At 41.9% G+C, this 13,646-nt stretch overlaps 1 protein-coding gene across 3 annotated transcripts in view; it reads right to left on the bottom strand.

The window, feature by feature from the left end:
* Positions 1-13,646, bottom strand: part of CLUB (TRAPP II complex TRAPPC10/CLUB) — a 386,678-nt gene that overhangs the window by 334,841 nt on the left and 38,191 nt on the right. For all 3 annotated transcript variants that reach the window (XM_089395888.1, XM_089395886.1, XM_089395887.1), the window contains exon 2: positions 311-540. In XM_089395888.1, the coding sequence (XP_089252014.1) occupies positions 311-540 (230 nt within the window). The remainder of the gene's footprint in view (positions 1-310; positions 541-13,646) is intronic.

Genomic DNA, 13,646 nt, shown 5'->3' with positions numbered 1-13,646 from the left:
GCATATATATTTCACCCACCAATCAGTTAAAAGTTTAAACATATGAAGTAACAGATGTTTCTTATTATGATGTTTGAAAGAAGCTAACAACGTGAATACGTACAAAGTTGTTTAAAAGCACATGCCTGAACAGAAGATCACATCTTAGGTAGCATGGTTAATTCCAATTCATAAATATTCCTCAATTGTAGACAGTCATGATCATTCCAAAGAGAATGTAAACTTTACTTGCAGTTTTACAGCCTTGAACGTTAAGAACAGTACAACCATCTCTATTGTTAATCATGACAGATTCTGATTATAAACATACCTCACAAGTAACAAGAACTACAGTTGCATAAGGATGCCGAAACCAGAACACAGCCTGTTCTTGTGGAAAACGGTTGCGAAGACGAGCATCTGTTGTTAATATGAATTCTACTGGCAGTTTCTCCACATAAACAGGATTACGGGCTTTGTTGTTAAGACAAGCTTTCCGAAAGGGCACACGAGCCTCAAATCCATCTTTGACTGTAGGCCATAGATCGTTTACATCTTCAACTGCAAAGATCATTAAATTTTTACACAATCAGCATAATATATATGTGCAAAAAGATGCATTTGTATTTAAAATATTAATCTGAAACTCATAACATTCTATCCCACGAACAGACTGTCTTGTAAAAGTTCAAGAGTTATTCAGAGATATGTACATGCAGAAGTGGCTTGGAATGGATACATGCATAAACACAAAACCACGAAAATATGTCTGTTGAGTTTTGTAGCTTGGGAGGTACTCCAAGCCCTAGGGTTCAGGGATTGGAGGTTGGAGCGCCACAAAAGCACTTTGTGGGTTTGGAACACAAGCTTGGGGGCTTGTACCCAAAGGTGTTGGGACCAAAACCATGCGGAGAATTTGACATGTGAGTGATGGAGATGATGGAGGACCCCGAGAGGAAGCAGAAGCAACAAAAATCATCGAAATCCGAGTTGTAGAAGTGGAGTTATGAATTTTTGAATTTAGAGTGTTGGGCCTGGAGAAGAAGAGATCAAGTCAGCCTAGTGTTAAGAGGCCTAATGACAGCTGGACAAGCCCACCAAGGGCATTCGTTGAGGCCACATGAGTTATTATAAAAAGGGTTCATGTGTGAGCTTATTGGACATCCAACAAGTGCAAATTATTCCGCAAGAAAGACCTCGCACACCTCAGGTTGCCGAATTGATTACGAGCAGAAGGAAGGACGGATTTCTGTCTTTGTTTTTGGCATTGATTTTGACACAGGTTTAGAGGAGAGGCAGCCGAGTTTTTGTGTAGCCTTCAGCTGTAATGATGCCAAGTTCATCATCTTTGTTCTCAGGTAGACAAGAATCCTACAAGGCTGAGATTCTAGCTGTCTTCCTCAGATCTGATGTGGATCAGAAGCCGAGACCTGTAGGTAACCTTGTGCAGGACTGAGTCACAACAAGGACTGTTGTAGGGCTCCTACACTTGGAGAAAATGCAGGTTAGCAGGCCAAGTTCAGTCATGGGAGGAACGAGGTAAGGCATGGAAGGAAAAGAGGTCTGTTGGACGTGTTGAAGTAGCCACAGGTTGAGGCTTCGGACCTGTGGATTCTCAGAGTTTCAGACAGGGCCGAGGGCAGGAAAGAAGGCAGAGAAGGGGCTGCAAGGGTGCTGGTCTATGAAGGAGGTTTGCGTGGTTGGAGGGCTGTTCTAGAGAAGCTAGAACAGCAGTCACATCCTAAGAACAGTCATCATTAGCAGTTGGATTTGTCACTTGTGTCAAGAGGAGCATCAGGAGGTTGCAGGACAGGTATGTCATCTCTTGAGTGATATTGTAGCTAGATGGATGTGTGTCCAGGTTGGACAATTTGTAGGAGTCTGTTGGCAGCCAAGAGGAAGGGTAACCAAAGGTGTTGGATGCCCTAACCAATAAGCAGATGCTACAGCATTGTATTGGACACTCGTAGTCTGTAGGAGGACAGCGTGAGAGTGGACCATGTGTGGGCCTAGATAAGGCAGAGTTGGAGCAGCCTAAATAACAACTTGGGAGGATTGTAGAGGCTTGCTTCAAGCCCAAAGAAACAAGTCTCTTGAAGGACTAAGGGATTGTTAGATGTGGCAGAAGAGAAGCTCAAGGGTCTGATCAGCCAAGAGCAGTTTGAGTAGCCCTAGACTTGTCATGTGGAGAAGGACATCTACAGCAGAAGTTGGGCAGTCCTCCTAGCCCGTGTTCATTGTGAGAGAAGGACATCTCGCAGCGATAGGTGGCAGCCCTTTGTGCCCTATGTTAGTCCTCCTAACCCGTGTTCATTGTGGGAGAAGAACATCTTGCAGCAATAGGTGGCAGCCCTTCGTGCCCTATGTTAGTCTTCATTGGAGCAGCGCAAGAGAACTATAGTGGGCTGAAGTCCCTAAGTAGCTGAGGAGCAACAATGGGCAATTAAGATTTGTTCACAAACAAAGTTGTGAACAACTCAACAGGAGTCTCGATGTGTTGATGCGTTGAAGGACTGACAGTGAGCAAGAGAGCATATTGGAGCCAAGATTCAATGGTCAGATGGACTTGGTGCATTGATAGAGGCAGGTGTTGCAAATCGGGAGCCGAAGGACCAGGGAGATGTGTTCAGGGTATGACTGAGAGGCGCTGAGAGAGCATGCTACAAATGGTAAGAGTATCTTGATCAGGGTAGATTGGTGGTCCTCACGACAAACACCAAGCCCTAGTTGTTGTATATTTTGTATTAGTGGATGTATGAGGGCCATTATCCCTGGTACGGGAACCCTAGACTATTGTATTATTAATTTGATTAATATAACGAAGTTGGGTTATTGTACATATTTTGTAAAAAGTTGTCTATATTTTGTGCACTAGTAGATTTACTGTTGTTTATATTCTACTGGGCAAAGTAGACTGGTTGTGATACTTGGTTTGGTAGCGCCAGTGATTTAAGATTCTATCCTAGACACCAGTATCATGGAAAAACAACAGTGTCCACACATGTATACACCCATTCAGTATATGTATACATACATATCTTTTATATGTGTGTGTATATTCACGCATCTAGAACATACACATGTGATTACATAGGTGTTAATGTATACATATCTATGTACTAAACAAAATCGTTGTTGCAAGATTTGGGGAACATTCAAAATACTTGTTCAATTGAATTGAAAGTGAAATGAGCTAAGTATAGTCACCTAGTCAACACTCAGTCAAACTCACCACGACTCAAAAATTCTATGTGAGTATAGAAAAAATTTCCCAAGTATTTTAAGTATTTTCTAGGTTTTCTTATCTGTCAAGCTTTACGCCAAGTTTTCTAAGCTTTTCTCAAGACTTGCCAGTCTAACTCACGAACTTGCTTTTCAGCTTTGCTAAGTCATTCCTGACTCCAAAGTGTGTGACCTTGATCACAGAACTCAAACTCAACAATGACTCAACAAACCCAAAATAGAGAGTTGAGTCAGTAACTCGGAAAACTTGGTAATAACTTTAAATATTAAAAACTACAAAAATTATGGATCCATCTTGCCCCAAGATCTACTAAGCACCAAGAAGGATCATAACAAAAACAAAGTGCAACCTCTTGCCACTTAAAATCTCTAAATGTTAAATGGATCTATGTTTTTTCTCTATCCACTCTTCTATTTTTATTTATTTGGCATTAGATGTCAAACCAGTTTTGTAGGAACCATCCCCCCGCCCCAAAAGGATCTGGAGGCAAAACCGTGTCCCGTACAAATCCGCCACCGATCCTTCTTATCTGTCAAGCTTTACGCCAAGTTTTCTAAGCTTTTCTCAAGACTTGCCAGTCTAACTCACAAACTTTCTTTTCAGCTTTGCTAAGTTATTCCTGATTCCAAAGTGTGTAACCTTGATCACATAACTCAAACTCAGCAATGACTCAACAAACCCAAATTAGAGAGCTGACTCAGTGACTCGGAAAACTTGGTAATAACTCCAAATATTAAAAACTACAAAAATTATGGATCCATCTTGCCCCAGGATCTACTAAGCACCAAGAAGGATCATAACAAAAACAAAGTGCAACCTCTTGCCACTTAAAATCTCTAAATGTTAAATGGATCTATGTTTTTTCTCTATCCACTCTTCTATTTTTATTTATTTGGCATTAGATGTCAGACCAGTGTTGCAGGAACCGTCACCCCCCCAAAGGATCTAGAGACAGAACTGCGTCCCGTACAGATCTGCCACCGATCCTTCGGCGGAACCGCGGATCTGAAAATTGGATCCACGGTTCTGCCTTTTTTTGGCGATTCCTGGAAAATTGGATCCACGGTTCTGCCTTTTTTTGGCGATTCCTGGAAAATTGGATCTATGGGGACCCGATCCGCAGTTCCTGTTGTCCGATCCATAGATCTTAAAAGGATCGGGTGCGAATCTGTGAAGGTTCAGGCATGTATCCACCGCGGATCGCAAGTGGATCCGAGAAAAGGTGGACGGTTCACATTGTTCTGCGGGGCTTTTTTTGCTTATTTTTGGAAATTTCGAATTGTTATGTGAGAAACTACACTTTCTGAATACTCCCAACGTACACCGTACCCCTTGATGCTCCCTAGACACTTCCTAAATGCTCCCTAATGGTAATGTGAAATTCTTAAAATAAAAGTGACATTCTCCTTTATCTTTCATTTCCATCCTTTTACTTAAATTTTTAACATTACCATGAAATGACTCAAGATGTTTGAGAGTTGTTCCAACCTCATCAAACTTCATATGGAGAAAATAAAATTTCATATCCCATTCAAAATTCAACAGACTTCACAGTTTTCAGGATCAATGGGATTGTGGCGTTTCATTGGATTATATCATGTATGAGGGCATGTGATTGGCATTTAATCAAGAACACCAAGCCCTGTATGTACCCTAGTGTTGTTGTTGTTGATTGTTGAACTCCTTTGTCATGGACTTAGCAATTATGTACCCTTCACTCAAGTCAAAATCATTGATCAGACATGTTAAGCTTTCTCTACCATATTATAAGGCTTGGATTAAGCTTTTTGTTCAAAATTAGGCAATGTTGACTAATAACCCCATAGAATTGAAGTAGCGGCAAAGGCTAGACAAGAGAAGAGGAATCTAGATTCTAGATGGTTGATGTTGGAATAATTAATCATTGATCTACAATGGATGCCATATCTATATTGATTTACATAAAAATATGCATGTTTTCATGTCTTCTACAGCTAATCTAGTATTTTGGATTTTTTTTAATATAAATGCAAAAAAATATAACATATATATATATATAGTAGACGCTGCCGAGACACTTCGCTTCCTAGATTTTTGGGAAATGACGCTTCCAAAAAACATCCCCGCTTCATGCAACGTTATGTCAGACATCAAATATTTTTCTATTTTATTTTACTAGCATTATCCACATACATGCATATGCACATAAATATTTCTCCCAGCATTGCCTGTAAGAGTACCCTGCACTCTCGATGGAATTAGATTGCACAACATGGACATAAGCTCGCGTAGACACTAAATAGTCAAATGAAATGCAACAATTCAAAAGAGACAAAAACAGTGAACATATAGTAGGCTGCAAAATAACTCTTTTGTTTTTGTTTCCTAGACATTAGATGTTAGACATCAAATAATTTATATTTTAGTTTATTAGCATTGTATGTACATATATAGATATATCTCCCACCCCAGGTTGTGAAAGCACCTCACTTCTTAATTTCACAACATAGACATACGCTCATGTAGACACTAAATAGTCAAATGAAATGTCAATAATTCAAAAGACAAAAAAGCAGTGAACACCGAGTAGGCTCCAAAATTTTTATAGCAAATAGCTTGAATGTTCAAAGTTTGAACACCATTAGCTATGGACCGTGGCGTAAATGATGAACCACAAAACACAGTCAAATAAAAACTAAAGAAACTCTCAGGCTTAGAGACTACAATAGGGACACTCTGTTATGGCCAGTGGTGCTACTAAGTTTGTGTCAAGTCTCTTTCTAGCAGAGCGGATTTGCCAGTTGGAAGAAAGCCCATTGGCAGTAAATGGTTGTTAAGAAGAAGTTGAACGCAGAAGGCAGAGTGGAGAAATACAAAGCTCTGTTAGCAGCAAAATGTTATTCCCAGGTAGAGGGAATTGACTTTGGTAATATTTTTTCTCCTATTGCCAAGTTAACCTCTATTAGATCTATTTTATCTGTTATTGCTGCTTTTGATCTGTAGAATTTCCACAAAATTCTGATTTGTTGTTATGAACAATCTGAAAATATTTTTTCTTTTCACACAAACACAGAATTTCTCTACCAAATAGCAGCGGAATAGAACAGAAATAATTTCAAAAAAGCAACACAATTTTTCTAGGGAACCCAACAGGGAAAACCCTCGCTTGCTTGAGAATTTTATTGAAGAAAAATAGGCTACAGATCTCTTACAAATAATCCTGCTTCAATAGAGAATGCAATCTGATCTCTCAGCCTTGAACTAGGCTTGAAACAACTCTGCAAGAATATTGATCTGCTTCCCAAGGGAAATTCTCCTCCAACAATTCACACAAGATAAATCCTCTTGCTTGTTCCTCTCAAGCTCTCTTGCTCGGTGCTCGAGAATCATGATTAATTGTGTGCCTTCGATCTCCTTACAAGCTTTTCGATTAGGCTATTGTTAGTGAGTTTCTAAATTAGGAGTTGAATTGGAGCTTTTCTAGTTAACAAAAGTCAACACACTTAGTTAACTGGATCCTCCTAAAATTTAGGAGGCTAACTCCACTTGTTCACTCAGATCCCAATTTAACTCACACTAGAAGAAATTAACTAAGTCTTCCACAAACTCGCACTATTCAAATTACCTCTTGAACTCGCCCTCTTGCCAATGGCTTGATCAAGATGTTTGTTGCCTGCTCCCCTATTGGAATGTACAGTAGCTTGATTACCCCTTCTACACACAATCTCTATGATGGTGATACTAAATCTCGATATGCTTTGAGTGATCATGAAACACCAGATTCTCAGAGAGCTTAATGCAACTCTGATTATCACAATGTTTCATGGTAGGCTCCATCCTCTATCTGAAAATTCCCACAGGTAACTTCCTCATCCAAATAGTCTCGCAAGCTTCATGACTAGTAGCCATGTACTCGGCCTCTGTTGAACTAAGTGCAATTGGTCTCTACTTCATGTTGTAGCAAGAAACTGTTGCTGACCCAATGCTAAAGATGCCACCTGAAGTACTCTTCTTGTCTGTGGATCTCCCTGCCCAATCTACATCTATGAAGTCCTCAAGCCTCACTCCATCAACTTGTTTGTACCACAATCCATAGTTTGTTGTGCCTCTGAGATATCTTAACACATGCTTTGCAGCAACCCAATGCACTTTGGTCAGTTCAACCATGAACTGACTCAGTTGGTTGACTACAAAACAAATATCAAGTCGTGTGTTGACCAAATACATCAACGACCCAATGAGTTGCCTGTATACTGTAGGATCCACTCGCTCTCCTCTGTCAACATCCACCTTCCTCCAGTTTGTGACTAGAGGTGTGGCCATGGGCCTGCAATCCTACATATGAAATCTCTAGAGAATCTTTGTTGTGTACTTGCCCTGTCCCACGAAGATCTCACCATCACCCTACCAAACCTCCAAGCCAAGGAAATAGTGCATAAGCCCCATATCCTTCATCTCAAACTCCCTTGCAAGGTCCTCCTTGCAATCCTGGATCAGGCTCTCATCTCCAGTCAGTATAAGGTCATCAACATAGAGAACTAGAATGAGTGGAAGCCCTCCAACCATGATGTAGTACAGGTTGGGATCTACCTCACTCTTAGTGAAGCCCAATCCTCGAAGGTAGTTGTCAATCTGAGTGTACCATGCTCTTAGAGCCTGCTTGAGCCCATAAAGAGCTCTCTTTAGCCTGCACACATGTGTCTCTGTTGAACTACTCGAACCCCTCTGGCTACTCTATATAGATCTCCTCCTCAACAACCCCATTGAGAAAGGTTGTCTTCACGTCCATCTGGTGGATCTTCCACCCCATCTGTGTTGCAAGTGCCAGAATAGTCTTCGTGGATGAATATCGTGCTACTGGGGCAAAGTCTCCTCATAGTCTATGCCCTTAATATGTGAGAAGCCCTTGGCCACAAACGTGGGCTTGAACTTCTCCACGCTCCCATCTTCTCCATGCTTCAGCTTGTACACCCATCTAGATCCAACTACTGATTTCCCCTCAAGTCATGGAACAACCTCCCAAACATCATTCTTCATGATAGAGGAATACTCCTCCACCATGGCATCCTGCCAAACCTGCTGAGAAGTTGCCTCCTCATAAGAAGGCTCAGTTTCCACCAACTTTGTCATCAGCGCCATATAACATGTGTACATCTGTGGTTGTTTACTCTGCCTAAACATGGTGTTAGGAGCCTCGACCTACTCTTGAGCCTCTTGGATCAACCTCTTGACCCACTTGGCCTTCTTCCTCCCTATGGTGGGTGGCTCTCGCTGATATATTTGCTCTCGGCCTGGCTTGTCCTCCTCATCCTGCTGCATATCTTGTTGCGCTACCCTCTTGCCACTAGACTATGGTTATGGCTAACCCTGAGGTGTTGGTTGTGCCTCTTGTTTAGGAGTGAGTAGCTCTTCCTCAGGTATTGCAATCTGATCACAATCTAAGGAAACTCTCAGAGCCTGGTCCTCTTGGAATCTCACATCTCGCCTAAGAACTATCTTCCTAAGTCCTGGAAGATACGCCCCGTGTCCCTGAGATGTCTCAATATACCCCACAAAGATAATCTTCTATGTTGTGGCATTAAACTTCTTCCTATTCTCTTTGGACACATGACAGTAGACCTTTGTGCCAAAGTTCTGGAAGTGTGAAACATCAAGCTTCTTGCCTATGAAAGCCTCCTCTAGTGTGACTCGTCCAAGCACCCTATGTGGACTCTTGTTCAGCATAAATATTGTAGTGTTGCATGCTTCTGCCCACAAGAATCTAGGCAGATCTTGGTCATGCAACATAGCTCTAGTTGCTCCAACAATGCTCTTGTTCTTCCCCTCAACCACCCCATTCTGCTGAGGACTATGAGGTGCTATCAACTCTCTCATGATACCTTCTTTTGCACAAAACTCCTTGAAGGCATTGGAGATATATTCTCCACCATTGTCACTTCTCACTGCCTTGATTTTCTTCCCAATCTGCTTCTCTACCAAGGCCTTAAACTCCATGAACCTGTCTAAGACCTCATATTTCTTTTTCATAAAATAAATCCAAGTTTTCCGAGAAAAATCATCAATGAAAGTAACATAATACATGTGCCTCATTAGTGATGGAGAAGAGAAGGGCCCGCACACATTTGAATGCACCAGCTCCAAAATACATTTGTCTTTCTTATCTTGGCCATGGAAGGAATACTTGGCATACTTGCCAAGTGTGCACCCCTTGCACACTCCACCCTTGTCAAGGCCTCCTACTAGTAATCCTATGGCAATTTGTTGAAGAATTTTCAACACCCCATGATGCAAGTGTCCCATGTGCCTATGCCAAAGTTCACCTACATCTGCACATCCTGCCTTGCTACTCAAAGTTGCATCAGTCTCTACGTGCAACTTGTAAAGATTGTTCACCCTCACGCCTATCTACTTCCTACATCCAGAAGCCAAGTGTTGGAGGTAAGCCTTACCTCTATTGAAGGTAACATCATATCCTTTATCCTCAAGGATAGCTACTGAAACCAAGTTCTTCTTCAGCCCTGGAACATAGAGAACATCTTTGAGATGAAGAGTATTACCTGACTCCCTCTCAAAGTTGACAGTACCAACTCCCTTGGTAGCATACTTGCCATTATCTCCAAGCTTGATATTCACATGCATATCCTTCTCATCTAGCTAACCGAAATACTCTCGATTTCCCATCATATGGAAAGAGGCTCCTGAATCAATGTACCACATACTGCTCCCTAATGAGCTTGCCATGCAAGCTCTCAATAAGAAGTCCTTCTCAAACTAAGAGGCAAACTCATCTACCTCAACTAATGCAGCTACATGCTCCTTATTCGACCCCTTCTTCTTTCAGTTAGGACACTTGGAAGCATAGTGTCCAAAAGTATGGCAATGGAAGCATTTGATCTTACCCAAATCTGTCTTCTTCTTGTCACCCTTTTGCTTGCTTTTGCTCTTCCCTTTGCCTTTCTTGCCTTTCACTTTCCCTGCAAGAGCAAGATTCTCCTCCTTCTCAACCTTGGAACCCTTGCCACTGTTGCTAGAAGTCTCAACTAGCTTGAGCCTTAGCTCCTCTTGGATGAAGTCACTCCATAGGCGTTCCCAATCCAGCAACTTATCTCGTCTAGTAATGCTTTGAACAAAAATATGCCAAACTTTGGTAAACCCATTTAGAGCCACACACTCTAGCTTTGTGTCTATAGGCTTCTCTCTAACAGTTGCTAGCTCATCACAAACTTCCTAAACTCTAATGAGATGTGCAATGACACTCTCACCCTTGTGCATCTTGATTGTCATCAGCTTCTCTTGGAAGACCATCTTTCGGTTCTCTGATGAGTTCTGGTAGAGCTTGACTAAGGCATCCCACATATCCTGTAGTATACCTAGGGGGGATAATATGGGGTACAAAGGGAGGTACCCAAGGGAATAATGTGATAATATGTAAGAATGATAAATAAATGGGCCATAATTAATAAATAAAGTGGTTAATCCGCATTATGTAAGGGACCACTAATAGTTAGGAAATAATGTGATAAGCCCATGGTATTGTACGTATGGTATTGAGAGACAAATGGTATTGTATGTATGAAGCCTATATAGAGGCTAGAGACTCTCCATTGAGATATGCTTGTTGCATATCTCAATGGAGAGTCTCTAGCCTCTATATAGGCTTTCTTACATACAATACCATGGGTATCTCAAAACCATACATACAATACCATGGGCTTATCACATTATTTCCTAAATATTAGCGGTCCCTTGCATAATGCGAGTTAACCACTTTATTTATTAATTATGGCCCATTTATTTAGCATCCTTATATATTCTCACATTATTCCCTTAGGTACCTCCATTTTGTACCCCATATTATCCCACTTAGGTATACTACATATCCTTAGTTGTATCTTTACCTACAACATGAGGACCTATATGATCCTGAAGTCCATCCAAGATCATTCTCTTGGCCTTAGCCATCTGCCTTTGGAAGACCCTCGACTCGTCTATGTTTCAAGGTTCTGCAACACCTTTCTTAGCAAATTCCTTCAGCCCAACTCATCCAACAAGAATTTGAGGAGCCATCTAAACATCAAAATTTGAGGAGCCATCTAGTCTATCTTACTCTCTCAATCCCAATCCTGTGTGAGTTGTCATCTTTCAACTTTGAAGACTCTTGTGCTAATCGACTCATGTTCAAACCTCTGATACCATGTAGAATTTCCACGAAATTATAATTTGTTGTTATGAAAAACATGAAAATATTTTTTCTTTTCAAAGAAACACAAAATTTATCTACCAAATAGTAGCGGAATAGAACAAAAATAATTTCACAAAAATAACACAATATTTCTGGGGAACCCAGCAGGGAAAACCCTCACTTGCTTGAGAATTTTATTGAAGAAAAATAGGCTACAGATCTCTTACAAATAACTCTGCTTCAATAGAGAATGCAATCTGATCTCTTAGCCTTGAACTAGGCTTGAAACAACTCTGCAAGAATACTGATCTGCTTCCCAAGGGAAATTCTCCTCCAACAATTCGCACAAGATAAATCCTCTTGCTTGTTCCTCTCACAAGCTCTCTTGCTCACAAACTCGTGCTCAAGAATTATGATCAATTGTGTGCCTTCGATCTCCTTATAAGCTTTTTGATTAGGCTATTGTTAGTGAGTTTTCTAAATTAGGAGTTGAACTGGAGCTTTTCTAGTTAACAAAAGTCAACACACTTAGTTAACTGGATCCTCCTAAAATTTAGGAGGCTAACTCCACTTGTTCACTCAGTTCCCAATTTAACTCACACTAGAAGACAATTAACTTAGTCTTCCACAAACTTGCACTAGTCAAACTGCTTCTTGAACTTGTCCTCATCACTAGAACTCGTACATGACTAAGAAGATCTCCAAATCGATTCCTTGAATCAAGGCACAGATCAAGGAATCCATTCCTTCGCTACTTTTCAACATGATCTTCAAGTAGAACAGATGTACGTGAAGACAACATTCCTACATGGGGGATATGATAAACATTACAAGAAGATCTCTTGATGTCCTGGGAAAGCAAGCAGACAGATGACGGAGCTCCCGAATATTATGCCTAGCAAGGGTTTAGGGTAATTTTTCTCGGTTTACTGCAGGCTTGCCGTTTACCCCGCAGACCTCCGGCTGGCTCTCCGACTGCGTCCGTTCCCTTTATTGTTGCCTTCTGTCGCCAGCGGTCACGGTGTCATTTCCCTGTTGAATATGGAAGAAGACATGGACTTCGAGGAGGTGGATTACTCACCGGACCCGTTTCCCGACCAGCCTATTTTTGGAAGCCCTAACCCTAACCCAACGTTTTCTGTTTCCCCTCCGCCTTTCGTATCTGCTCCATCCTGCTCCGCCCCGGTGGTCACCCTCCCTGGTCTCACAGCATCCTCCCTTCATTTTGGCACCCTCTCTATAGACTCACCTACTTTGGATTGTCCACCGCTCTCCCCTAGTACTCTTCACCTACTCGCCGCAGTCTCACCGCCCTCGCCCTCGTTTGAGCCAAACCCTCCAGAAGACATTCTTCATCTGTCTAGCTCTCCACCGCCTTAGGATCAAGCGAGGACTGAAGCTGCAGATCACACAGCTGGGGGTCCTTCAAATCTTGGCTCCATCCCGTCAATTTCTACTGCAAATTCCCCATCTGGATGCTTCGAAACACCTATGATTAGGGTTAAATCAACATCTCAATTTCAACAGGACGGGCACACTCCTTCTGACCCGCTTCAGGATCATCCTACTGCGCCCCGAACTGGTAAGCGGAAAGTTAAGTGTGTAAAGGCTTCGTCAAAGGATTTCACCATCCGATTCGGTGAGGGTTTGTCAATGGGTGAAGTCGCGGATAAGGCTAGCTCTGTTCTGGTTGGGCATGTCCATGGTAGGGCTTATTCAACGGAGAGATTGACCCTCTGGGTACAAGAAATCTGGGGCAATACCCTCAAGGAACTATCGGAGGTTCAGATCCTCCCTCGCGGGTGGTTTGCTCTGCATTTTTCAAAGGAGGAATATACAGATCTGGTACTTGCTCGATACTGGCATATAGAGATGGCTCCGGTCCTCCTTAAGCGTTGGAGTCCATTGTTCGATCCGGATAGGGAACAAATTGGGGTTGGACCACTCTGGGTTCGTTTACCGAGACTCCCACTACAATATTGGTCGGAGGATGTTTTCGTCAGGATTGGGAATACGCTTGGCACCTACCTTGACTATGATAAATCCTACATTCAGTCCAAGAATCGAACCCTAGCCTGCATTCTGGTTCATTTGGATACCCGCAAGGGTTTGGAGGAGAAAATCACATTACAGTGGAGGAATTTCACTCGGGTTCAGATTCTGGACTATGAAGGAGTCCCGTTTCGATGCAGAAGATGTCATAAGGTGGGGCATATATTCAAGGAATGCCCTCTGGTCAAAAAATCACTTGATCTTCTGAAC

The sequence above is a fragment of the Pinus tabuliformis genome, chromosome 1_2 (assembly GCF_031772625.1).
Source record: "Pinus tabuliformis cultivar Carrire ecotype Pingquan chromosome 1_2, CPIR1, whole genome shotgun sequence".
NCBI lineage: Eukaryota > Viridiplantae > Streptophyta > Pinopsida > Pinales > Pinaceae > Pinus > Pinus tabuliformis.
Note: the sequence above shows the minus strand (reverse complement) of the source record. Positions and strands in the feature narration are given on the sequence as shown.